This window comes from Colossoma macropomum, unplaced genomic scaffold (assembly GCF_904425465.1).
Source record: "Colossoma macropomum unplaced genomic scaffold, Colossoma_macropomum, whole genome shotgun sequence".
Lineage (NCBI taxonomy): Eukaryota > Metazoa > Chordata > Actinopteri > Characiformes > Serrasalmidae > Colossoma > Colossoma macropomum.
This window is the reverse complement of record NW_023494803.1, coordinates 7,365,807-7,393,405: the sequence shown is the minus strand read 5'-3', so window position 1 is coordinate 7,393,405 and position 27,599 is coordinate 7,365,807. Positions and strand designations below refer to the sequence as shown.

The window sequence follows — 27,599 nt, the reverse complement described above, 5'->3', positions numbered from 1 at the left end:
TCATTCTTTTAGAGTGATGTGAAATGGGTAGTTCTAGAGACACTTACCAAGTTCACACTGGTGGTGACAGGCAGCCAGACATCTGAAGCATTTAAAAAGCTATGTTAGAAGCACCTAAACAGCAGCTACCTTACAGAAATCTGATGCCTGAAATGGTTTTCATGGCGCAGAGAGGTAAATGCAGGGTGAAATAGTCCCAAAAAAAAACACCCTTTCCCCCCCAGATGTACCACTTCACTAACACTGCTACTACTGTCTACTTTACCATCATCAACCATATAAACCTGTAGACACATAGATAGACTGCAGTGTTAGATAGTAAGTAGAATGGCTATATTGGTGTTGTAGACATCATGACCTCTGGTTTCTATTACCACCACAGTAAAGAAGTCCAAGTTGCTAACTGTCCCTACTGTCAGAACACTCTTAGGTCCAATACCATTTCTTCTTTTTATCCCCTACCCCTTGTTTTCGAGTGTCACCCTAACCCCTTGGAACTGAGTTACAAGGGTTAGTGGTTGAAATCTTGCCCTACGAAACGGGACCCTCAAATTAAAAAAAAAAAAAATTACTTCGTTAACAGCTACTAGCGCTGCTCTGTAGGTGATCCGGCCCGTCTTCAGTGATAGCAGAGGAGGGTCAAGTTCAGCTCCTCACTGCTGGGCTTTAGTTACAATTAGGGCATCATATGCCTTCAAAGAGGGGGGCAATTATTTATTATCGCCCACGCCTAATTCTTTGGTGATACAAAGCTGAAGTCAGTTATTCACCAGCTTCTCATTCGAATTTTCCCGTTCCACCTTAAATGGAGCAGCAGTTACATTCTGGCGCTTCAGGCGTCAGAACTGCTGGACTATTTAAGGTGGAACGGGAACGTTAGCTAGCTAGCTACTGAGACATTAGCATGCTATTAGTGCTTTTTTTTAATGCTTTTTATGAAGAAAACGACCATAATACACTGAAACGACATTAAACTAAGATAAAACAGTGATTATCGTAATTTTTAACAGAGAAAATTCTCACATTTGTGAGTTTCTTTGGTCTCTTGTTCTCCATCTTGCCGGTTTTTCTTTTTTTGTCATAACTCTCCGTTTGGAGTCTCTGAAAAACCTCTGTTTGGAGGGCCATGTAGCCCCAACACTTCGCCCTACCCCTCTATCTCAACAAAAATCAAGACACCCTACCCTAGACGTGAACGAGCAAAACAGAGGGCTAAGGGCTCAGTGGTAGGAGCAAAGGGTTGGAATGAAATTAAGCCTTAATGACTTTGTTTACATCTTAACGACTGAATAACGCAGAAATTTTGAAAAATTAAAGGAATTCCCCTTTAATAAAGATCTAGAAGCAGTTTGAGTGGTTTAATAGAAGTTTTAGGGACATTTTTGGAGAACATTCGGGTGATTATTGGCTTCTAGTGTTTATTGACCAAACGTCTCTGCTGATTGACTTCATCTGGGGGTAAGTGGAGAATTTTTGCAATGGATGTCATTTAACTGAGTCATTCTTCTCCAACTGAGTCTGCATTTTGTTGCATATATTTAACCCCATATTACAAATGCTAGCTCACTCTGCTTAGAGCAGGTGTAAGGTTTTTCTGGGGTGCACTGAGGGTGGTTGCATCGGGCTCTGTGTGTGATGGGTTTAGGCCAAGGGGCTAACGCAGGTTGATGCTGACTCAGTAGTGCTGAGTTCAGTAGCGTGAAAAACACTGCTGTGCACTCCCACACCAGTATAGGGCTTTAGAAAGGTCTTCGGACTCTCCGCTGTTTTCTCAACCCCTCCCTCCTTCCCTTTGCAGATGGAGAAGCCAGTGTGTAAGGTGTCAGCAGTGTGGGCATTGGGCAGAATCATGCGTGTGTGTGTCTGGTGGTGTTTGGCAGAGCTCATGATCCACCTCATGTACATGCACGCCATCCAGAACAATGAGACCTACCTCAACATACTCCCACCTTGGGCACTGGGTAAGCCTGCGACTTACAGACATGTCCTTTAAGGCTGCACGGTTCATTTCAAATTAAACAAAGTATAGAAACATAAGCTTGCTATTGCATCACAGTCAGTAAGTGTAGTGAGTGCAGTGATTACTGATCCCTCTGTCGAGCATTGTGACCAATCACAAACGTCCATCAAAAGCAGTTTTATTTCAAGATAAGATAAGATAGTCAAAGGGGTAGCAAAGCACCCAAGAAAAGAAGTAACAAGAGGAGAATTAACAAGCAATTAACTTGTTACCTTATAGACGATATACACCAATTAGGCATAACATTATGACCACCTCCTTGTTTCTACAATCATTGTCCATTTTATCAGCTCCACTTACTATATAGGTGCACTTTGTAGTTCTACAGTTACAGACTGTAGTCCATCTGTTTCTCTGCATACTTTGTTAGCCCCCTTTTACCCTGTTCTTCAGTGGTCAGGACCCCCATGGACCCTCACAGAGCAGGTACTATTTGGGTGGTGGATCATTCTTCGCACTGCAGTAACACTGACGTGGTGGTGGTGTGTTAGTGTGTGTTGCGCTGGTCTGAGTGGATCAGACACAGCAGTGCTGCTGGAGTTTTTAAACACCTCAGTGTCCACTCACTGTCCACTCTATTAGACACTCCTACCTCGTTGGTCCACCTTGTAGATGTAAAGTTATAGACGATAGCTCATCTGCTGCTGCACAGTTTGTGTTGGTCATCCTCTAGTCCTTCATCAGTGGTCACAGGACGCTGCCCACAGGATACTATATATATATAAAATAAATATATTTACACTGTAAGGATATTTTACCCAAATTGCACGTAGAGTATTGCACATGAAGTACTGATTTATATTATACATGGCAATGGTGAGGAATTAACAATATAAACATCATCACCAAGTATGTTACACGTACAGTACTGTTCAAAAGTCAGAGACCACCAGTGTGTGAAATACAGGAGTCCTGGGTGGTCCAGGACACCCTGAATAACTTTTGGGACCCCCCCCTAATGTCTCAAAATCATTGTTTTTGTTGGGGTGTGCGGTATAGGCTTATTATGACGTAAAGCTGTCCATTAGGGCGAAACAGATGCTCAGATTCATTGTTTAGCCTACTTCACCCACAAAACAGCAAACTCCTGTCTGTGATATTCTTTATAACTAGAGATGCAGCACTGATCTGCCTCAGGGTGGCAATGTAGCAAATTGGATCACCCAGATGGTTCTTCACAGCCTAGTAACCATAACTGTGCTCAAGATAGCTCTGATAAACTTTACAATATGCCGCAGCACATTTTTTCACCTGAAAATTTGGCCAATTTTGGTAAAAAGAGTGAATTGTTACTTATTTCCCAAACCAGTGACAAAAGAGGAGATGTGGAAGAGCTCAGTGTGTGGCAGAGCACATTACCAAAGAAGAAGAGAACATTACCAAAGAGGAATTGTTAATCCAAACATTTTGCTGCCATTGAAGCTAGCATCAGCGCTGCTGTGGCGGTGGAGTTAGCAGCCAGCCAACGCTGGAGTAACCAGCTCACATGGGACCCCCAAATACCAGGGGCAAAACAGCCTTTAAATACAGTTTGTTCATTTTTAGGATACATTTTGGAGGAGATCCACTTACATAAGGAAGGAGAAAGTAAAAAAAAATCATAATTTCGAAACATTTATTAAAAGCTACAGATAAAATGGGACTCCTAACAATCTGGTAGACACCAAAACTGCCCCCATCAGATAAACAGCACTTAAAGCTTTCATCTTTGAGAAAGAGGAGAAAATCAAGCTGCTTCAGATCTGAAAACATCCACAGGTGTTTCTGTCCATCCTTCCACTGTGAGAAGATGACTCAGCACTGTGGGTCTGAAAGGATGTGTAGCTGTTCAAGAAGAACCTCACTGAGAAAAGGAGACGGACCTCAACACTATTAACTGTGTTTGGGATTACTTGGTTTGTAAGAAGCAGAAAATGCAACCAGACTGAACTAGGCTTTGGCGATGTCTACCTAATTGGCATATGGCGATGTCTACAGGGAAACATTGCAGTGGTCAGTGACATCAGGGTGTAGTGTTAAGGCCCATTCACACCAAGTATAATTTTTTCGGACGGAAAAACAGATGCAAATTTTTATGTAGTCTATCTAAACTCTCTAATCTAATCACTCTAAAAACGTTTTTTATTTAAAGCACTGCAACTAAAAGATGCCTACCCTGGATACATTCGACTCTACAAAAAAAGACAACATGTAGGACCAATCCCATTTTTATTTGTACCCCTATCCCTTGTTTTGGAGTGTCATGTTGCCCCTTGAAATTGAGTTACAAGGGTTAGTGGTTGAAATCTTCCCTCTGAAATGGGAAGGGGGGGGGCAATTATTTATTATCGCCCATCTCTAATTCTTTGATTGTAACTGCTGCTGTATTTAAGGTGGAATGGGAAATTTAGCTGGCTAGCTACTGAGACATCAGCATAGTACTAGTGACTTTTTATTCTTCTTATGAAGAAAAGGACCATAATACACTGAAATGACATTAAATTGAGACAAAAAATGATTATCTTAATTTTTTAACGGAGGAAATTCTCACATCTGTGGGTTTTATTGTTCACTTGCGCAGCCATCTTGCCAATTTTTCATTTTTTCTCATAAAAATCCGTTTGGAGTACCGTGTAGCCCTAACACTTCGCCCTACCCCTCTATCTCAACAAAAATCGGGACACCCACCCCCTAGATGTGAACACACAAAATGAAGAGCTACGGGGCGAGGGGTGAAATGGGATTGGGCAAAGAGTTTCACCACCTCTTAGAAGAGCCAGCTGAAGCTGTATAATGAGTGATTCTGCGATTCTTTCCGTAAGTCAGTGGGAGAATTTGAGGCCTGTTTGTTGCTCCCCCCATTAAAAAGGAGCAGTTGAACTGCGGTTATATACAGTTGCTGTAACTTACTCACCGTCATTCACAGCCTTTCCAGCTGTGGTCCATACGTTTTCTTTAACCTCTGCATATTTTTAGTCAGCTTTTTCTTGTCGTGTGAGCTACAAACAAAATTAGCTGTTCTGCCACCACCTTGATGCACATTTGTTTGGGCTGCAACCATGACAACGAAGCTCTGATTGATCATCAGTGATGCTGGTTCAACATCATGATATCTGTCAGCCATCGACAGTGGACATTAGGGTCGTCTATCGGCCCAACCCTAGACTGAACTGTGGAGGTGCAGAAAAATATCCCTGCAGATTTCTGTGAAAAACTGAAAGCAAGTGTCCTGAAAAGAATGGACGCTGTAATAAAGGCCAAAAGTGGGCAAACTAAATACTGAAGTGTTTGATATATATTTAGTTGTTGAAGCGTTTGTGGTTTTCCTGATGCTAAAAAATGAAAGTCTCTTTTGAAGTTATTGTTTTGACTAAATAATTGAAGAGATGTCTCTGTCTTTTGTACAGTACTGTATGAGGACCTGGTCTTGGTGAGTGTACACTTGTATAATATGTCACGTACCAAACAGACCAGAAGTTGCTGTGGGAACACAAGATGAAGGACAAAGGCAACCAAAGCATGAAGCTCTGCTGTCCCATTTGTGCAGCAGTTCAGCGATGCATTTTGGTACAGTGGAGTGGAATAACACAGTTATTAGCCACGATAAGAGAGCTTTTTAAGATTCAGTCTAAAGTGCAAGGTGCCCCCTGAGGTTAATGAGGGTCATAGCTGTTGGGGGGGGAACTGTTACCATGTCTAGCTGGGCTTGCCGGCTTTGATGCAGGCTGAACAATTACAGGCTTTTCTGTTTTCCTGTTATATTCATTAGTGTAGCTGTATGCACCAACATCCAATACATGCATTGAGTATATTGAAACAATGTATTGAATATGTGCATTCAATATATTGAGCTGCTACGGCGCAGTTCATTTTCACTACAGTTAGTCACCAAACCCAGACACGTTACCATTGTGTCTAGTTGTGAAAGTGTTTACACTTTCAAGCATTTCTCTCCATATTTTATCAGTGACATATTCAATATGTGCATTGAGTATATTGAATTGACACAACACAGTTAAAGGGGGACTCAAAATTAGAGGTTTAAGATGTATACAGTCATTCAGAGTGTCTCGATGTGAAATGCTCTGTTCTGGAGAAACTCATCGAGTCAGAATTGTTTACAGTGGTGGTGATAGGAACCAGGCGTCTAAAGAGTTTAATTTACTTCGTAAGCTCTTTCACAGAAAGTTATTAGATGACATATGAATATGGTGCCTGATGTGTGAGACATTGAGTGTATTTACATGCACTTAATAATCTGATAACTGCAGAAAATCTGATTTTGTCAGTAATCTGATGGATGTTTTTACATGAACTTGGTTAATTAGATAACGGGGAAACTCTGGGTCTACACGAGTCAGGCAGTAATTGGATTTTTTGCCTTGCAACCAGCCAGTAAACTCACAGAAGACATGACGTAAACGTAATGGAACTCAAACGTCATGCCGCAGCTTTATTTTTAAACCTTGTGGCACTTTACCTGAAACTGTGAACGTACATCATCTAGAAGATGAAGAAAATTTAAATCCTTCATTTTGTGGAGAATGTAGTTGATTTCAGCGTCGATCCAAAAGTGTTTTGCTGCATATTACGGCGACGCTGCTTGCTTATTTTCCGGTACTGCGTTCTGTTTTCGCACATGCGCAGACTGAGAAATCCGAAAGAAATCAGAGTAAGAGTCCAAATGCACTGAGGAAATCTGATTACTGAGCTAAAATCCAGCTCTCTTTGTCAGATTTCTTAATCAGGTCTGTAGACCTTACTCCGATCTCAGAAATCAGAGTGTGCTGTTTACATGACCATTTGAATAATCAGATAACTGCAGAAGTCCGATTATGATCGGATGATGGAGTGCAGGTAAACGCACTCATTGTTTGATGCTAGTTTTGAGAAGGCTATATTTTTAAAATCCATTCGTGATGGAGGGGTACGTGCAAGGTGTTGTAAAGCGGAATAGTCACCAAAGAAAACATATTTTTCAGATTTACCACTATTTTAACTTTTTTTGTTTATTTTTATTTGAGTTGTATATACCTTGTTGATATCAACAAGGTATCAACAGCACTGTAAAGGAATGTTTCTGTACAGTGAGCCATTTCACGTCAGACTACTCTGGCTTGTGTATCTGTGAATGAATTAGGTAGAAAATCAGTGGAATTCCCCTTTGATTTTCAGAATGGCAATTGTAGTCATCAAACACACTTTCATTGTCTCTAATTGTAAAAGATTTTATGTTTACACACTGAAGTGTTTTTTTCCACATTCTGTTTGGAATCATTAGTTCTAAATATTACTTACACATTCATAAATCAGATGATGCCACCTTGTTTAGTTTCCATTGATTTCTGAAAGATACTGATATCCAATATGCCATCCAGGCTGCTTTGACGCAGCGAGGGAAATCAAAGTGCTCGCCGCCTGATACTGTAGGAGCACACAACATAGCTTCCGTAGAAGTGGTGTGTGTGTCGCTGAGGGGAGAGCATGAGTGGGTATGAGAAAGGAGTGTGTGTGTAGCCGTACACTCGTTATTACAGTTCATGTTCTGTGTCTCTTGTGAAAAAAACATTCTTGGCAGCAACTCTGGGTTTTAGATAAAGGCTTTTTAAAGGCTTTTAGCTCTATGCCTGCAGAATACAGAAACCAGCTGGGGATTTATATGGGTCAAAAATCTATGGTAAATTTAGTTATATGTCAGGCGGCACAACCAAAAACAAAGGACTTTTATTTTGACATGCTGTTACGAAAGAGGGGCCAGGGTATTGCATATAGAAGATCCCAAATGACCTTCATGGCGCAGTGCCAGGGTCAGTAGCCCTTCCACAAATTTTGGGGAAAGCTGTGATGCATCATCGTTAGAAGGTTCATTGTACGTCAGGTGTATGTCAGGTGGGCAGGAAAACCATGAAAATATGTCATTATTAGAATTATGTTTATTTATTTCAAAACATATAAGCCTAAACCTAAGTTCAAGCATAAAGGTTTCTATGAGTGTCTAAGTAGATGCCGATTTAATTTGAAATTGGTCTGAAAAGTCAGGTGGCACAACCAGTAAGTCAAATGGTGCAACCAGACCAACACAGTTTAATAACTGAAATAGGCAATTATAGCTTTGATAACACTGACTATATTTAAAATATAAAATGCACGTAGATATAAATGCAAACGTATGCAGATCACGTAATTTTTTGAAAACCTTATTGGTTGTTAAGCCATATATATGTATTCATATACAGTTTGTTATGTATATATATATATATTTTTATGGTATTTAGTAATTACAACAGCATATTAATAGAAATATTTTTAAGTAATTTGAATATAATTGAGGGGTTATTTGCGTTTTGTTGCCATCTGGCAACAGCACAGAATAATTGAACTGCACTCTGAAGTTCAGGAATGAACCAGTTATGAGTACCAGTGCTGTCGAACATTGTTGCTTTTCATCACCCAGGCATGGAAAAATCGATGTGCATAACTGCAAAATATGCATATGTATTTTTCTGAACACAGAAATGTATGAATAATAATGATAGTGAGAAAATCACATGGATTAATGAATAAAAAGTTTACTCTTATTGAGTGCATTGCACATTGCAGTTTCATCGTTGCATGCTGTTGCCAAAAGGCAACAATTATATATTACAGTGTAAAATCAAACGCAGAGCATGTAAATTATTATTATTTTTTATTGAAGTTTTGCATAAATTATTTGAGAGAATTTCAGATGACAAGCTTCACCATATAATATGTGGGAATATACACATTTTATGCATAAACCTCAAATAAAAAAAAAATAGAAGAAAAAAAGACTTTTGTATTATCAAGCAAAAAATAAGTCATTGTTGCCATATGGCAACAGCGTTCAGCAGGTGAATAATCAGGTATTAAAACAAACGTGTAGTTGGATATAAGGAAGGAAGAAATTGTGTATTGTCTTTTTGAATGAAAGAAAGGTAAACATGTAAATCAGTATAGAAGCCTACATTCTGTTCATGTTTATAAACAACAGTATGTCATACAGAGGCTGAGACCACGCGAGTCTGTTTGTATCAATAAACTTGCTGTCCGGTGTTTTCCATCTTACAGCGTGCCTGAGGTCTCTATACGCTCTGAGTTAATGCAGCATCAGAGTCACTCTGGCTGCTGACTGCATTTCCTCTTATTAATAATCCAGCACTGTGGATGGATGTGGGTGTAGCTGGAGTCTCTGGAGGTGACTGTATGCATATGGGACACTTTAGGCTTTTATGAGAGGTTGGAGGACGGATGTAACGCACAGAGGGAGAAATGCAGCTGTCAAACTGCTCCAGTCCATCTTTTCACAGATTTATTCCTGTGTGCATTGCTCCTCTTCCTCCTCTTCCTCCTCTTCCTCTGTACGCTGTTTTCGTGTTGCTGTTACTGCTTCTCATTACCTCTCACTTCTGCCTCGTTCTGTTCTTTCTGTTTTTCATCATTCTTTCCTTTTTCTGTCCCACCTGTGTCTTCCTGTCACACTCATTTGGTCTCCCTGTCCCCTCACTCTTTCTTTGTCCATTTTCCTCTGCCTTTCTTTACTCCTCTTTTTCTCTCTCTCAGTCTGACAGTGTGAAAAGCTCCTCCCTCCAGTGTGTGGCAATATAAAAGGTTTATGGACCTTTTGCTTATTTCTAAAACATCGTTTTTATTTACCTTCTCACCCCTTCTCTATCTCTCTCTCTCTCTCTCTCTCTCTCTCTCTCTCTCTCTCTCCCCTCCCTCCCCCTCTCTCTCTCTCTTTTCTTTCATCCTTTTCTGCTTTTCTCTCCCTCTTTCTGTTTCCTTTTACTCTCTCTCTTTCTTTCACCTTCTCTTTCTCTGTTCCTCTTCTTTCTCTCTTTTTCCCCTCTCTCCCCTTTTTCCACTTTCTTCCTTTCTTTTTCTCTCACCCTCTGCCCATCCCCCTTTCCGCCTTCTGTCTCTCTCCTTCTTCCCTGTTCTCTCCCGTTCCTCCATCCTTCTCTCTTTCTTTTTCCCCCTTCACTGACTCTCTTTCCTCTTGTCCTTTTCTTTCTTTCTTTCTTTCTTTCTTTTTCTTTCTTTCTTTCTCCCTCCCTTTTCCTTTCTCTCTTCCCTTTCCTCTCTCTCTCTCTCTCATTCTCTCCCTCTGTTCTCTCTCCCTCTCCCTCCATCTTTCCCCTTCACTCACTCTTTCCCCTTGTCTTTCTTTTTCTTTCTCTCTTTCTCCTCCTTTCTCCGCTTTCTCTCTCCCCCTTTCCTCTTTCTCTCTCTCTTTCTCTCTCTCTCATTTTCTCTTTTCCCCTTTTTTCTTTTTCTCTCTCTAACTTTATTTCTCTCTCCCTCTTTCCACCCCCCCCTCTCTCTCTGTACTGTAGGTGGTTTGGCTCTGGCTGTGGTTCAGTTTTTCTATGTGAAGTATCTGGTGCTGTTCGGCGTGGGGTCTCTGCTGGTCACTCTGGACGGACTGGACCCTCCCCCACTGCCCCGCTGCGTAAGCATCATGTACAGCTTCCAAGGGATGTGGAGGTGAGACATATATGCACACTCAAGCGCGCAGTCCGTCACACCCACCCGTAACCTTTATTATCTGACTCTGCACTTCTTGCTTGTGACATTTTAGCCCCCAAGTCAATCTTGTGTATCTCTGTATTAGAAAGCCATTCATTCTGCTGAGCAGCAACTGATGCCAACTCATTTCACACTTCATGTTCATCTAGCAGAACTACTGTCAAAATAACAGTGTACGTGTATGACCTGCAGGGGGCAGACCTGCTCTATTTTCACCCTGATCCGTTACAGTAAAGAGATGTACCTAGGAGCCCCACGCCCACCTCACGCGTACACATACGTACACCCACAGATAAATACAAGACTGCCACATATAAAATTCATGCTGCGTCTTAACTATTTTATATCACCCCGGCCATAAATAGCTGCAGCCCTCGTGCCGCTGTGTCGTGTTGGTTAAGTGCGTGCTCAGTCAGACTTTTCAGCGGGCGGCTGGGTTCTCCCGTGAGGAATTATAAAACATGCTCATACATGCACTGCTCCTCCAGCCTGATTGAGTTTTTTGTGCTAAAAGCCTGCCATAATTCAGTCAGAGACTTAACAGCCTTCCAGGCAGTAAGGATTCTAGAGCATTCTAGGCTTTTATGTAGAAAACCTAAAGCATTCACGAGTTTAAGGTGGGGATTATTCGGGAGTTAAAAGCCTGATTCTAGGGGTTCTAGAGCCTTAAAGACTGGAGCCTAGGGAATCCTGGAAAATCCAGAGCATTTTAGACTTTAATGTCTAGAGTCTAGAGTATTTAATTTAGAGATTCTAAAGGCTTCGAGACTTTATTGTACTGGTTCTAGAGCAATACAGACTTTATTATACGACAATCTAGTGCATTCTAGACTTCACTGGAGGGATTCTAAGGCTTTCTAGACTTTATTGTAGAGATTCTAGAGCATTCCAGGCTTTACTGTAGGACTTCTATAGCATGCTGCACTTTTGTCAGAATTCTAAAGCATTCAAGAGTTTAAAGTACAATTCGAGAGCATTCTAGGCTTTTAGGTAGGAAATCTAAAGCATTCAAGAGTTTAATCTGGGCATCATTTGGGTGTTAAAAGCCTGATTCTATAGATTCTAGAGCCTTGGAGACTGTAGCCTAGGGAATCCTGGGAAATCCAGAGTGTTCTAGACTTTAATGTATAGAGTCTAGAGAATTGTAGACTTTCATTTAGAGATTTTAAAGGGTTCAAGACTTTATTGTACTGGTTCTAGAGCAATACACACTTTATTATAAGACAATCTAGTACATTCTAGACTTTATTGTAGGGATTCTAGAGCTTTCTAGACTTTATTGTAGAGATTCTAGAGCATTCTAGGCTTTACTGTAGGACTTCTACAGCATGCTACACTTTTGTCAGGATTCTAGAGCATTCTGCTTTTAAAGTTTAAAGTACAATTCGAGAGCATTCTAGGCTTTTATGTAGGAAATCTAAAGCATTCAAGAGTTTAATCTGCACTTTATTTGGGAGTTAAAAGCCTGATTCTGTGGTATCTAGAGTGTTATAGACTTTAATGTATGGAGTATAGAGAATTGTAGACTTTCATTTAGAAATTCTAAAGGGTTCAAGACTTTATTGTACTGGTTCTAGAGCAATACAACCTTTATTGTACAGAATATAGAACATTCTAGACTTCACTGCATAGATTGTAAAGCTTTGTAGTCTTTACTGAAGAGATTCTAGAGCATTCTAGGCTTTAATGTAGGAGTTCTAAAGCATACTACACTTTTGTCAGGATTCTAGAGCATTAAGTGTAGAGATTTTAGGGCATTATAGACTGTAGGTCTTCCAAAGCATTCTAGACTTTTTGTAGAGATTCAAGAGCAGTTTAGGCTTAAAGCTAGGACTTCTAGTTCTAAAGTTAAAATGTAGGGATTTTACAATTCTAGAGCGTTCGAGACTTTAATCTAGTGATAGAGCATTTCCTGGGGATTCTAGAGCATTCTTCTGTTTTAAAGTATGATTACATGTGTTCTAGACTATTGTACACTTCAATCTAGAGAATCCAGGGCATTATGGACTTAGATCTTGGGGTTTTTAGAGCATTTTAGGCTTCAGTCCAGGGGTTCAGTCTACAGTTTAAGGGCTGATTCTAGTGATTCTAGAGCATTCTATAACCTTCTAGGGCTTTTAGAGCAGTTTCTATGGTGAAGTGCCTCAGCACAGCATTGCGTTGTCTCTGATGTAACACATGATTCAGCTTATGAAGGGCTTTATAATTAGCTGATGAATGTGCTGAAGCAGGTGTGTTGGAGCAGGGAAAACACTGTGCAGCTGCAGAGCGGGAACTGGGAGCTGCTGCTCAACAGCATCATGGATTTGTGGCTGTCATTTCCGACATGCCTGTGCAGCACCAAAAGTTCAGACTCGACCACTCTTAAACATAAATTTTTATTGTTTTTAGAAATTACAAGACGTATTCATGAGCAGTGAGTATGTGGTATCATAAGAGCAAGAAGAAAAACATATAACCGCCCATCCCAACCAAAACAAGGCCGCCCAAAGAGGTACAGAAAAACAAAATTCCACATCCTTCACAATTTACTAAAACAGGGCTTTGCTGATCCCGTTCATTGCTCTTCACTTCACTAGGCTCCTACGTACACTACCTGCCTTCTGGTGTTAGAGAGGATTTCCATTCTAAAAAGTACTGACCTTTTAAGATGGTATCTATGAGTTCAGGGGGCAGATGCTCTGAATGGTCTCCAAATTTTCATAAATAACAGGTCGCTGCCCCTGAGTACTGCAGCTAATCGTTCATGAGGAAGTATCCTAAATATTTCCCTAAACCACTGAGTGACAGAAGCTGACATCTCTCTTACGACATGATAAACTATAAAATGGCAGTATAAACATCTAAAAAGTTCACTTGAATGGATTTCGCGCTTCAAAATGTCCGTGTTTCAGTCAGAAGTTGCGTCAAACCCAGGCTGAATCCCAAACGGCTCTGGACTCCCTAAATAGTATGCTAGCTATGGAAATTTAGAAATTCTGGCCTCTATAGCCAAATAGTGCATCATTTATTGAGCTATTTCTTAGCTATATTTTGCACCGTTGGGCTGTAGGATCCAGTATTTTAATTTCCTATGTAGTGCACTATGTAGGGAGCAGGGAGCCATTTGAGATTCAGCCCCAGTGTGAGAAAAGGGGCGCTGCTGGTGCTAAATAAGACTCGTGGTTGTAATTTGGTGACCAAAAAGCACTTATAAAACGAAGTTTTTTGCATCAGTCAGTGCTGTGTTATCATATGTTCATTGTTATACGACAAAAAGTTTAAAAAATTAATGAAATGACTGCAATATACAGCAATGGGCGACCAAACGTTCTCCTCATTTAGTGGTACATGGCTTGGCAATGATGCCATACTCTAAAGGAACTACATTTCTTGGCGGAAAACTTGTTTATGTCAATATTATTAATAATAACTTAAATCTATGTAGATCAAATTTATGTTTGTCACATAAAACTCATGTTGAATCCCAAACGGTGTTGATGTGAGTCCCAAATTATTATTTCTTAGCTATATTTTGCACCGTTGGTTGCAGGATCTCTCTCTCTCTCAATTATTAAGAATACATTTCCTTGCTAGGAATAACGGTTTGTCAAGCAAGTTATGAGGTAGAGAGGATAGAGAAACTGTTTTAGAGGGGAGGCCTAATAAAAACAAGCCTGGATCTCCTCTTAGTTTTATGTTGAGAATTCTGCCAATTACCTGACTTATACATTTCCAAAATCTCAAAATGAGTTTACACTCCCAAAAGTAATGAATTTCATTCTATCACTAGTGTTATATGTAATCTCTCCCTCTCCCATTTGGACTCGAACACTCATGATTTATTTATTTATTTATATTTTTCACATTTTAGAGTAATTGTGAAGACATCAAAATTACTGGCCTTGGAGAAAATACACCGATCAGGCATAACATTATGGCCACCTCCTTGTTTTTACCCTCATTGTCCATTTTATCAGCTCCACTTACTATATAGGTGCACTTTGTAGTTCTACAGTTACAGACTGTAGTCCATCTGTTTCTCTGCATACTTTGTTAGCCCCCTTTTACCTTGTTCTTCAGTGGTCAGGACCCCCATGGACCCTCACAGAGCAGGTACTATTTGGGTGGTGGATCATTCTCAGCACTGCAGTAACACTGACGTGGTGGTTGTGTGTGAGTGTGTGTTGCGCTGGTGCGAGTGGATCAGACACAGCAGTGCTGCTGGAGTTTTTAAACACTGTGTCCACTCACTGTCCACTCTATTAGACACTCCTACCTTGTCAGTCCACCTTGTAGATGTAAAGTCAGAGATGATAGCTCATCTGCTGCTGCATAGTTTGTGTTGGTCATCCTCTAGTCCTTCATCAGTGGTCACAGGACGCTGTTGGCTGGATATTTTTGGTTGGTGGACTATTCTCAGTCCAGCAGTGACACTGAGGATGACCAACACAAACTGTGCAGCAGCAGATGAGCTATCATCTCTGACTTTACATCTACAAGGTGGACTGACAAGGTAGGAGTGTCTAATAGAGTGGACAGTGAGTGGACACAGTGTTTAAAAACTCCAGCAGCACTGCTGTGTCTGATCCACTCGCACCAGCACAACACACACTAACACACCACCACCACCTCAGTGTTACTGCAGTGCTGAGAATGCCACCCAAATAGTACCTGCTCTGTGAGGGTCCATGGGGGTCCTGACCACTGAAGAACAGGGTAAAAGGGGGCTAACAAAGTATGCAGAGAAACAGATGGACTACAGTCTGTAACTGTAGAACTACAAAGTGCACCTATATAGTAAGTGGAGCTGATAAAATGGACAATGAGCGTAGAAACAAGGAGGTGGTCATAATGTTATGCCTGATCGGTGTACATGCAGCTATTACATGGGCCAGTTCGACAAATAACAGGCTGCTTTCTTTTTGCCTTTTAGTGAGATTAATGTCACTGCCTTTAACAACATGTGCCTGAGAAATGTAGAGCTAGAAAACCTCCTCATGACACACAACCCAGAAATATACCTAACTGTGGTGCTGTTGTAGCACCTTAAGCAGCCTAATGAGATGGGACACCCCAGATGTGTGGGAAGCTCAGGCTGAGAAGCTGTCTGTCTGATAGGGACATTCGGTCTGGAGGGCAGTAAATTCTACAGGATGGATTGTGGGCATTTGTGAAGAATGATCTTCGAGTGGTGTTTAGAGTGGGCTAGGCCTGATCTGGTTCTGGACCTAAAGCGTTCATCAAGAGCATTCTAGATTTCAGTATAGGGAGTCTACAGCATTCTAGACTTCGATCTTAGGGTTCTAGGGCATTTTAAAGTTTAACCTCTTATTCTCCAGGGTATATTTTGGTTTTTCCATCTGAATTTACATGACCAAATCGTGAGGCAAATTATTCAGGAACTGCATGAAATAAATGGACATTTTTATTTTTTTTTGTAAAAGTTCCCCTTAAATTAACAGAACATGTGTTTTATGATCACACATATTACTATATGCTTACAATTTACTGCTGAAAGCCAAAAATCTTAGATGCTCTTTGTATTTTTTTATAAAAATCATATTTACAGAGCAGATCACTGAAGAGACGCCATCTGTTTATAGTTTATAGCCCAGATTTTTGGAAAAATTGGTCGACTTTCTGCGGACAAAAAAATTGTGAGTTCAGCTTCTTTTATTATAAGGGTTTAAAATTACATCACCCATCTATTTGACTGGAAAGAAGACAGTTACAGCTCTCATACGACCCCCACCTTTAGAATGTAGCTTATGAAATATGAAAGTTATGAAGAATATGACGAAGTGCGTTTTGGGACCACCGGTGGTCTCAAGGAGTTGAAGAGGTTAAGTGCTGATTCTAATGGTTGTAGATTGTTGTAAAGTCTGTGCTGGACAGTAGGGCCGTCCTGCTAGTCAGTGAAATCATTCTTGGTCAGCTGTGATTCTGTCAGTTGCCTAGTTGGGTGTGTTTATTTCTTTATGAGTTATTTCTAATGAAAGTGAATTATAGTTAAAGCTGTAGGCATATCAGCAAATTGAAGACGACCATGTAGCTCCACCATTTCACCGAGTTTGTTGATTAGGTGATTCAGTCATGTAACACAGCTTTTACAGCTTGATAGTAATATTTTCCAGAACAGTGTTAAAGTCAGAGATCACCCTTCATTTCTTTAATTTCCAGTCATAACAGCTTGTAAGTTATTATTTATTCAGCAGCAAGAAAAAAAGCAGAAGACATGTAGTTAACAGAAAATTGCACAGAGGCCTTAAAAAGTAAAAATAATATCACTGCATTATTTAATGTTCACTCTTAGCCTTTATTACAGCTTCCATTCTGTTCAGGAGACTCACCTTCAGCTCTTCAAAGAAATCTGCAGGGATATTTTTCCTACAAAGTTCAGTCTTGGAAGCTGGTTGCATTTTCTGCTTCTCACGATCCAAATAATCCCAAACACGTTCAGTGATGTTGAGGTCTGGACTCTGGGGTGGTCAGTCCAGTGTTCAGCTTCTTCCTTTGATGTGTCCGTCTCCTTTTCTCAGTGAGGTTCTTAACAGATACACATCCTTTCAGACCCATAGCGCTGAGTCGTCTTCTCACAGTGGAAAGATGGACAGAAACACCTGTGGATGTTTTCAAATCTGAAGCAGCTTGATTTTGTCCTCTCTCTCAAAGATCAGTGCTTTTTTTGTTGTTTACAGAAGCTATAAAATGCAAATTTTAACTTTTTGAGGTTCCCTGTTGCATTTTCTCTTCAGTAAATTTGATAGAATATATTTATGTGATGGAAACGTGTATGAGTTGCAAAATCGGAAGCGAACTTCTGTTTCTGAACAGGCAAGTCAGGTTTTTATAAAAGTGTTTTATTGTGTTTAAATGCTGTTGTCTTATTGTGGCAGACAGTATGTTTGATATGAAGAAAGCTGCAGTTTTGTGGTCCATTTTATCTCAGCATGGCCATCTTAGTGGAGAGGTGTGAATTGATTTCACTGCAAGGGGTTCTCACCCCTCCACTTTCACCCCTCGTTGCTCACTAGCAGCTCAACACAAAGTCACAACACAGTAGAAAGGCAACAGTGTCCTAGTTAATAAAATAATTATATTAGTTATGTTTTATATTAGTTTTATTTGATTACATTACCAGTGGCCACTCAGGGGCCTGCAGAAAGAGGTCACTGTTTATCTGCACCGTCCCAATTTTGGAGTTTTAATTTTGGAAGCTCCTGTTTTGTCCCGGGGACTTTCCCCTCTTTATGCAGTATCTTATATCTGCTGAAAAATGACTTGTACTTAATGGCCACTTTGACCAGAAACTAAATAAATAAAGAGTGGGCTCTCACAGTACTCGAATTGTTAGCCTATTTTAACTGAGAGGTGGACAGTTACAGTGGACGAAAGGCATGGGTAAGTGAGGATGTACAGCGGGTAAATGTCTGTGTGTATGAAGGAGAGAAAGAGATGGAGAGATAAATGGCTGTTGTACAGTTGGTTAGCTGACTTGGCAGCCTCGGATGTGGCAGATACACCAGGGTATTGAAGCTCTACTGTAGTTCCTGTCTGTCACACACACTCACACTCTCGCTCAGGTTCCCCGTCGCTCGCACTCTCTCTTCTCACTCCTTCCTCTATCTCTCCGGACACACACCGCTGCCTGAGCCAAGAGGAGACAGCGTTTCACGCAGCAGCGTGGCGGAAAGGAAGCGCAGAGGAAATGACACTGAGATGATTACTCTGAAGCTCCGAGAGAGAGATTTCTGTAATCTGTGATTCTTGCTGCTTGTCATTCTAATGACAGGAAACTTTGTAACCCGCTCTTTGTCTGTGCGAGTGTACGGAAGAAGAGAGGGAGAAAGACGGTCACTTAAGGTTGCAACTCATTTAATGAAGAATTGGGAGAAGTATGGCGGTGGACAATAAGAGCAAAGAGAGATAGATAGATACACAGCGATATATTTTACAGTGGTGGACAGTAAAGAAGTAAATGTAATTCGTTGCTGTACTTAAGTAGTTTTTTTAGTGTATCTGTACTTTACTGAAGTATTTCCATTTTGGGTGAGACCGAGGCTTCAGCGTCAGAGAACAGTTTAAAGAATCCGAGGACAGGTACCAAAGAAGTGGCCGTGGGCGAATAACGTGCCCTTTTTACAGCAAACTCGAACACATTCTGGGTGATGAGTCCAGCTGTCAACCACTGGAACTTTATAATCGCTCCTGTGATGCTGGTGAAGATGAAACTGAAAGCTCCGGGAGCGACTGGCCTTCTCTGGCCGTCATGACTGTTTACCTCTGGACGAGCCACGTGAAGCATTGTTCTTTTGCGCATGCAGGTCGGTTTAGGAGCTGATCTGTTCAGACTGATGTCGCATACAGATCACATTTAAAAGATAATATGAACAGCTAAACCAAAAAAATCGGATTTGGTAAGAAAATCAGATTTGGGCCACTTTTAGCTGCTGTGTAAACGTAGCCTATGTGTTTTCACTGATAAACGTATAGGATATCTTGCCAACCGAGCACTGGGAGGTGCAAGATACACACATAATTACTATTGGGATTACTATTTGGCCATTTTGTTATGGGTTATCTACAATTTTAATCTGCCACAAAATGCTTTTTGTGACATGCCGTCGGATGGTGTCAGCTGGTGCCGGTAAAAGTAATGTTCTGTACGCACACATGGCGGTGGTGCGCGTGAACGGTGCAAATAAGGCAGGGGACTCAAATCAGGTAGCGACAACCCTATTAGAGCTGGATTAGTTGTACCAGGGGAGGTTCTGTAATGCAGTGTTTCCCTTTCTATACAAATGGATAAGTGGGCTGCTTAGTCATTTCAATCACCTGCCCTCTAATCCAATCAGCCACAACCGCTTTTCATCAGCAAACAGCAAGACACTGATTGTTATCTGTGGTTGCTGTTTACTTTTGCTGTAAAGTAATTCCAGTGTTCTTTGTGCACTGATTGGCCTAAAGCTCAATATAGAAGTGGAAACAATGCAGTGTCTGAACCTCACTATTCCAAGGTTAATACCACTATGTTAGTATTGTCCTTTATACAAAAACATACATGCTGCACTTTACACAGACCGGCCACTTCATTAAGTTCACCTGCTTGTGTCTACACTCATTGTCCACTGAATCAGGTCCTCCTTATAGGAGCGCTTTGTAGTTCTACAGTTACAGACTGTAGTCCATCTGTTTCTCTGATACTTTATTAGACCCCTTTTAACCTGTTCTTCTATGGTCAGGACACCCACAGGACCACCACAGAGCAGATATTATTTGGATGGTGGGTCATTCTCAGCACTGCAGTGACACTGACGTGGTGGTGGTGTGTTGCGCTGGTACAAGTGGATCAGACACAGCTGTGCTGCTGGAGTTTTTAAACACCTCATTGTCACTGCTGGACTGAGAATAGTCCACCAACCAAAAATATCCAACGGACAGCGTCCTGGGGGCAGCGTCCTGTGACCACTGATGGAAGGACTAGAGCATATGTGTCAGTCTCCAGTTTGCTGCAGTAACAGCAAACACTTGATGCCTGATGCTGTGAAGGTTCTCTTGCGTTCAGCCACAAGCTGAAAAGACAGCCTTAGCGTCCCATTCTGTTGGCAGTGTTTCTGTGGAGACTATGGAACCTGTATGTGTACAAGGAAATGCCTGTATCAGCAGTAGGTGCCCCTTTAAGCCCAGTGGATTAAGCCCAGTCTTGGATTAAATTTCAGGACTAATGGTGAATTACAATTGGAATCTCTTTTTAGTCTAGGCTCAGGCTTAATATGGGTCTGGGAAACTGGCTCTTAATGTATATTGCTCACTTTTGGTCAAAAAAATTGGGATGCTGTGCAAAATGTAAATAAAAACAAAATACAATGATGTGCAAATGATTTAAACCCTATATTTCATTGAAAATCATACAAAGACAACATTTCAGATGTTGAAACTGAGAAGTTTTATTGTTTTTTGAAAAACACATGCCCATTTTGAGTTTGATGCCAACAACACGTTCCAAAAAATTTGGGATAGGGCAAAAAAATGCTGGTAAAGCTGCGTAATGCTAAAAAAAACACCTGGTTGATTGACAACAGGTCAATAACATGATTGGGTATAAAGAGAGCATCTCAGAGAGGCTGAGTCTATCAGAAGTAAAGATGGGGAGGGGAAAGACTGCACAAGCAAATAGTGCAACAATTAAAGAATAACGTTCCTCAACATAAAATAGCAAAGAACTTTTGCTTTTCATCATATACGGTACATAATATCATTAAAAGATTTAGAGAATCTGGAAAAATCTCTGTATGTAAGGGACAAGGCCAAAAACCAGTATTTGCTGGCTGTGATCTTTGGGCCCTCAGGCAGCACTGCATTAAAAACAGACATGATACTGTAGTGGAAATCACTGCATGGGCTCAGAAACACTTCTGAAAACCACTGTCTGTGAAACCAGTTCATCACTGCATCCACAAATGCAAGTTAAAACAGTAAAAAGCAAAGACAAAATCATATATAAACAGGATCCAGAAATGCTGCCACCTTCTCTGGGCCAAAGCTCACTTAAAATGGACTGTGGTCCGACGAATCAACATTTGAAATTGTTTTTGGAAATCATGGACACTGTGTCCTCCGGGCTAAAGACCACTCAGCTTGTTATCAGTGCACAGTTCAAAAGCCAGTATTCATGATGGTATAGGGGGGCATTAGTGCACATGGCATGGGCGACATGCTCATCTGTGAAGGCACCATTAATGCTGAACAATTTATACATATTTTGGCAATTTCAGCAAGACAGTGTCAAACCACATTATAGGTCAGTCACGCCAAGCTAGCTTACAGCCCACTTAACCCCTCTCCAACTATCAATATGGCACATTAATGAGAATTTTAGGGGAAATACTGAAAAGTAATTAGAGTGGTGATTCGTATGGACAAATGTCACTGTAATTTTCCTGGGTGTAGCTGTCAGTATTACACAACAGGCTCTCAATAACAATACCACCACAGCATGAGTGTATCTGTTACCAGTGTTTATTCCATTAGTGTGATGTACATGGGAACAGGATGACTGTTGCTGAGACAGCTCTAGGTTCAGACAGTTTCAGTAGGCCATTCACTCTGCAATTACTGTCAGACTGTGAAAAACTACTGACAGCTTCGTACTGGATTAAAGTCGTAAATCCTGTAGGTAATCACTTAAATTACAGTACCTCCTCAAGTTGAACTAATACAGCTCAAAAAGGGCTTTAGATATTGTTTCATAATAAGAAATCTGTGTGTGTGTGTGTGGTGAGTAGCCAGTTTCCATGGCCTGGTTTCGCTGGCCGAGCAGATGGAAGGTGACTGGTTGATCTGAAGATGCTGTTCATTTAGCCCTGGACCAATCTGCTCAGTCTGGCCCATCTCTGTATAATGAGACACACAAACCAGAACTTGCAAACTGGCATGCCGACATGCAGTGAGATACGGTTCAGCAAGGAATCGTAGAGGTGAAGTTTGAATACATGCTTTTTATATGCAAATGAAAACAGCTAAATGCATCCTACATCATTGCTTTGACATAAAAATTAGTCTAACAGTGGAGATCTGGCCATAGGAGTGTTTCTGTTTTCTGAAGTTTGATTGTAACATTATTCTTTTGATGAATACTCCTAATCCAGTACAAACTCAGATGTGTAATTTGGCTTAATCTCAAAGGCTCTTGCTAATCTGTCAGCAGAATGGCTTTGTCGTTGTTGTCCAGTCCGTGCTAGCCGCCAAGTATCTAGGCCATGTTGCGCACTAGATTTGGGACTGAATTTTTGAGCAGGCATACAAGTCTTGAGGTATGCATAGCAAAATGTATGAGAGCGTAGCTCAAGAAAAATGCTTAAGAAGAAAAAGATGTGATTTTAAATCCCAAAAATTCACTGTAGTGAATTATTTGTCTCCCGTAGCCAAGATGCCATGTTAACAGTAGACTGACTGCTGTCTTCTTCGACAGTGATGTGACTTGAGAGTCTAGTCTTCATAACTTCAGAACGGTTTAAGACATGATCCATATATCATTCAGCAGACCCACCACTAACTACTTAATGTGACATCTTCATCGTCAACGAGCTGTGACGTCAGCATCAGTGAGTAATTCGGCTCGGAAAATCACCCAAAATCCTGATATTATTGCTCTGTTTTTTGCCCTTCATTTTCCATCAAAGGGTTAAAACAGCGACATGATTCACACATCAGATCATCAGACTCTGCTTCACCATCCAGAGTGATTTCATCCACCTGTGACCACCCATCAGCCAGAGATCCAGCTCCAAAATCACCCAAACCCCACTCGCTACTGTTATATCACATCTCTGCTTTTAGCCTTCATATTATAAACAAAGGGTTAAAAATAACGACATGATTCATACAGAGAAACCTGCCATCGCTAGCCAGAGTGAGAGAAACCAGCTCTTACATCCCACAACCCAGAAATACAGCCCAAACACACAGCCAGATCACTGTAAATCTGCTATTAGCTCTCTGCTTTAGCCTCCATATGGCAACAAAAGGGTTAAAGACATTTCAGCCAAGAAAAGCAAAAGAAAACAGTTTCAATCAGGAAAAAGGATCATTTGGCCCTCTTGTTTTAAGATGACTGTAACTTATAATAGACCCTGATTGTTTCGGTGATGTTAATGGTTTTACTGAGTGAACTGTACCACACCGGTGGAGAAGCGCTGCAGCATTGCTTGGGAGATTAGACATAGCGCAGCTATAGCACTTATGGGCTCGAGTGCGTCTAAAGTTCAGATTTTATATTCTAACTCACAGTACCCTTACACCGTGTCCTAACAGCAAGCAAAGCGAGTGAGCGACAACGACGAAACCAGAATGCTCCCGTTCTAGACAGTGAAGCTGTCTGCACCAGCTGCGAGCAGCAGAGCATGATGCTACGCACCATGTTTGGCGTACCGTTTCTATTCTTGATGCATTGCATTGCTCTGCTGTTCCACCGCCACATAAATTAGGAAAACACAAAGATTGCTATGACCCAGTAAAGATTTCGGAGAAAAAATTGCCAAAGTGTCGGACGTTTGAATGTGAATCACTGACTGATAGTTAAGTTGATTTAGCAAATAAAACTAAGCTGCCCAATACCAGGATGGTTTACTGCTATTTAAACTATGTCATAGAGACACAGCAGATGAACAGTAATTGTGCATTCAAATGTATAGAAGTGTGTTCTCTGTACAGGTTGCGTTAGAAAATCAACAAAACGTCCTTTGACCGGGCTGCCCAAGTTGATGTGTTGTGAGCTAGTTTTAAATATCAGCGTGACCGAGCATTAACAGCACTCTTCACTGGAACTAAGAGGCCCAAACCCTGGAAACCAGCCCCAGCCCATTATCCCTCCTCCACCAAACTTTACTGCTGGCATTATGCATTCCGGTACGTAGCGTTCTCCTGACATCCACTAAACCCAGATTCATTCATCATACTGCCAGATAGTGAAGCGTGATTCATCACTCCAGAGAATGGGCCTTATTCTCCAATACCTCCCTAAGTTTTTGCATAAGTGCATAAGTGGGTTTTTGGAAGAAACTTCGGTAACACTTTCTATGAATGTCACCTTTTATAAGCATCTATAAATACATTTATAACATGTTATAATGTTTTCATAAGGCATTATAAACATGGTTATAAATATTTAGAAAAAAGAATTACTCTGGATTACACTTTTTAGCCATGTTTATTATACATTATGAATTGTCAATATAATGCATTATAAATAGTGTTAATAACATGTTATAATGTCAGTGCCAAAGAAGTCAGTCCTAGCTTGGAGAGCGTAAAGTAAAGACAAATACCAAGCTAACGGTGGTGAACATTACCTTTCCCACATTGGGTAAAACACTGATGGCAGCTCTAGTTTAAACTCTGACATTTGAAGCCTGTAATGTGCTTTACTGTGAATGTTTTAGTGTTTCAGTAAATCCTTCAGTAAATACTTCAACTTGAAGCCTCACTCTGAACACTGGAGGAGGATTTAGTACAGTACGCTTCACTTTACTTAGAGCAGACAAATACAACTTATGAGCTCTTATAATTTGTTATGATCAGTACTTATAATGAATTATGTTAACAATTCATAATGCGTAATAAACATGGCTATAATGTATAATGCATTTTTATAAATATTTATAGCTGTGTTTATAGTGTCTTATGCATGCATTATAACATGTTATGAATGCATTTACAGATACTTACAAAGGTGACATTCATAGAAAGTGTTACCGAAACTTCTTCTTAAGAACGGTTGGTGAAGTCCAGTGGCATCATGCTTTACATCACTCCAGCCAGCGGTTGGCATTTCGCATGGTGATCTTAGGCTTGTTTGCAGATGCTCGGCCATGGAAGTTCTTGTGCTGGTATTGCTTCCAAACGAAATTTGGAACACTAAGGTGGGTGATGCAATACGTGCTCGTGTTTACGGGGTCTATCACTTCATGGCTGAGCTGTTGTTGTTCACAGACGCTTCTATTGCACCATAGTGGCACTTACGGTTGACTAGGGCAGATCTAGCAGAGCAGCGATTTCACCAAGGCGCCATGTTTAAAGTCATACTCTTTAGTATGATCCATTGTACTGCTGATGTTTGGGGAGACTGCATGGCTATATGCTTGATTTTATATACCTGTTAGCAGTGGACGTGGCTAAAACACCTAAACTCTAAGTAATTAAAGGAAACGTCCATATAGTGTATGTTTGTATTTATATAGTGAGACTGCTGAGCAGGTTCCTTTCTGAGAAAATGGACTTGTTAATAGCCTCTTTTATTTGACCTTTAAATTTTGTGACTTCTAGTCAAATGCCGCATGAAATGTATTACGCAGAAATGAAGGCCAGCCTCTGCAAGCAGGGCAGTATTTGAGATTGTCATTAACTCCCGCTGTAGCCCTGCGGGTAATCACAGGCTTTTACAAGCTGGAGACCTCTAGATCTTTATAAAATGGCTCAAGCCAGCATACTTTAGGCATTTCACAGTCAAACTGTGTGTTAAAACTGCAGTTCGCTTTGTTTGCATGTTGTACAGGATCAGGAAATCTGGGAGTGTGAAGGTGAACGTATCTCTGCGGCACATGAACTCCTTCTGTCTACTGCAGGGCGGCTGATGATGCTTGCTGGAGAATACAGACTGCCCAGTTTTGTGAGTGTGAGGTTGCAGATGTCCATGATTGGCCAACAATGCTGTAGATCGACTAAAAGAACTCAAGCCATCCTTTCACCCGGAGAGCAGCTGTGCTAGTTGTGCTTGCACTCCTGGCTGTGGATTGCTGTGGTATTGCCAACATTCAGACTCAGTAGGATGGAACCTAGCCAGTTCCACATATCAGGGGGCATTAAAAATCAAATTTACACATTGAGTACAAGTTATTAATTTTTCAGCATGGGGGGGAAAAAAAGCAGGAAGCATACATTTTAAGGGAAAATTGCACAGAAGCCTCAACAATTAAATGTAATAGAATTTCTTTTCCACTCTTTGCCTTCATTAGAGCTTCCGTTCTTTTCTAACTGCTTTCTGTTTAGCAGGATGTTTTTCCACACTTCAGTCTTAGAAGATGGTTGCACTTCCTGCTTCTCATAACCCAAGTAATCCCAAACACTTTCAGTGATATTGAGATCTGAGGCCGTATTGCAGAAACCTCCTGTTTTTTTGTCTTAAGTTAAGATCTGATGGGTCAAGTTACGATTTTTCACAAATTCGTATTACAGAAGCAAATCTTATCTTGATTTAGGAATCTTATCTTACAGCATCTTATCTCAACTGTCATGTCTGTTACCTAGCAACCGACCCTACGCGCACAGCTGAAACATAAACACGTAATCAAATTAGTCAGACAGCTAACATTAGATACCGTTACTGATGTACAAGAAAGGACAAACAGAATTAAAGCGTGATAAACTGAAGGTTAAGAATATTGTCAGTTTCAGTTTCCATTTCCCAAACGTTTTAGCCGAGCGCGCTAATGTTATTTCTCCTAATAAACAGACACACGTTCAGCTCTGTCTCCTCATTATTCACCACCATCACTCTAATACTGTATCTGATGAGTTTTTATCAACATTAACACCCAAAGGTGATAAGAGGGGGCGGTGGAGATCGTGTCTGCAGCGTCTGGGACTTTTAAAACGCTGTGAGAAAAAAAACCCTCACAAAGCGAAGCACCGTTTTCAGTGTCGGTAAAGGTAGCATCATTATGCCAGTTATAGTGAACTGTGCTGCCTGACACTGCATAAAACAATAGAAACAGATGGTTAAAACAGAAATTAAGACCCTCTGGGGTTTATCTTAAAGGTAGGACAGTATTTAGGAGACTTAGTCTTGAGACCATCGGTGGTTCCAAAACATACTTTGTCATATTCTTCATAACTTTCATATTTCATAAGCTACATTCTAAAGGTGGGGGTCATATGAGAGCTGTAACTGTCTTCTTTCCAGTCAAATAGATGGGTGATGTAAGTTTAAACCCTTATAATAAAAGAAGCTGAACTCACAATTTTTTTTTTTCTACTGAAAGTCGACCCATTTTTCCACAAATCTGGGCTATAAACTATAAACAGATGGCGTCTCTTCAGTGATCTGCTCTGTAAAAATGATTTTTATAAAAAAATGCAAAGAGCATCTAAGATTTTTGGCTTTCAGCAGTAAATTGTAATCATATAGCAATATGTGTGATCATAAAACACATGTTCTGTTAATTTGAGGGGAGCTTTTAAAATAAACAAATTAATGAAATAAAATAAAAATTTACATTTATTTCGTGCAGTTACTGAATAATTTGCCTCACGATTTGGTCATGTAGATTCGGATGGACAAACCAAAATATACCCTGGTCAATAAGAGGTTAAGATGTTTCTGTAATACTCTTTTTTTAATGATAAGTTTATGAATTTAAGAACTGTTGTTTTGTAATAGCTTCTGTCCTAAATTCAGTTCAATTCTTGCACTACGGCCCCTGGACTCCGGGGTGGACGTTCGATTGTTCTGAGAACACCAGAGGAAGGATGGAGAAAAACACCTTGAACTCTAAATTTGGAAACTCCTGTT

At 40.6% G+C, this 27,599-nt stretch overlaps 1 protein-coding gene across 1 annotated transcript in view; it reads left to right on the top strand.

Annotated features, from left to right (window-relative positions):
- Positions 1-27,599, top strand: part of hhat (hedgehog acyltransferase) — a 121,593-nt gene that overhangs the window by 34,271 nt on the left and 59,723 nt on the right. The window contains exons 7-8 of the mRNA XM_036594003.1: positions 1,799-1,961; positions 10,357-10,507. Coding sequence (XP_036449896.1) covers positions 1,799-1,961; positions 10,357-10,507 — 314 coding nt within the window. The remainder of the gene's footprint in view (positions 1-1,798; positions 1,962-10,356; positions 10,508-27,599) is intronic.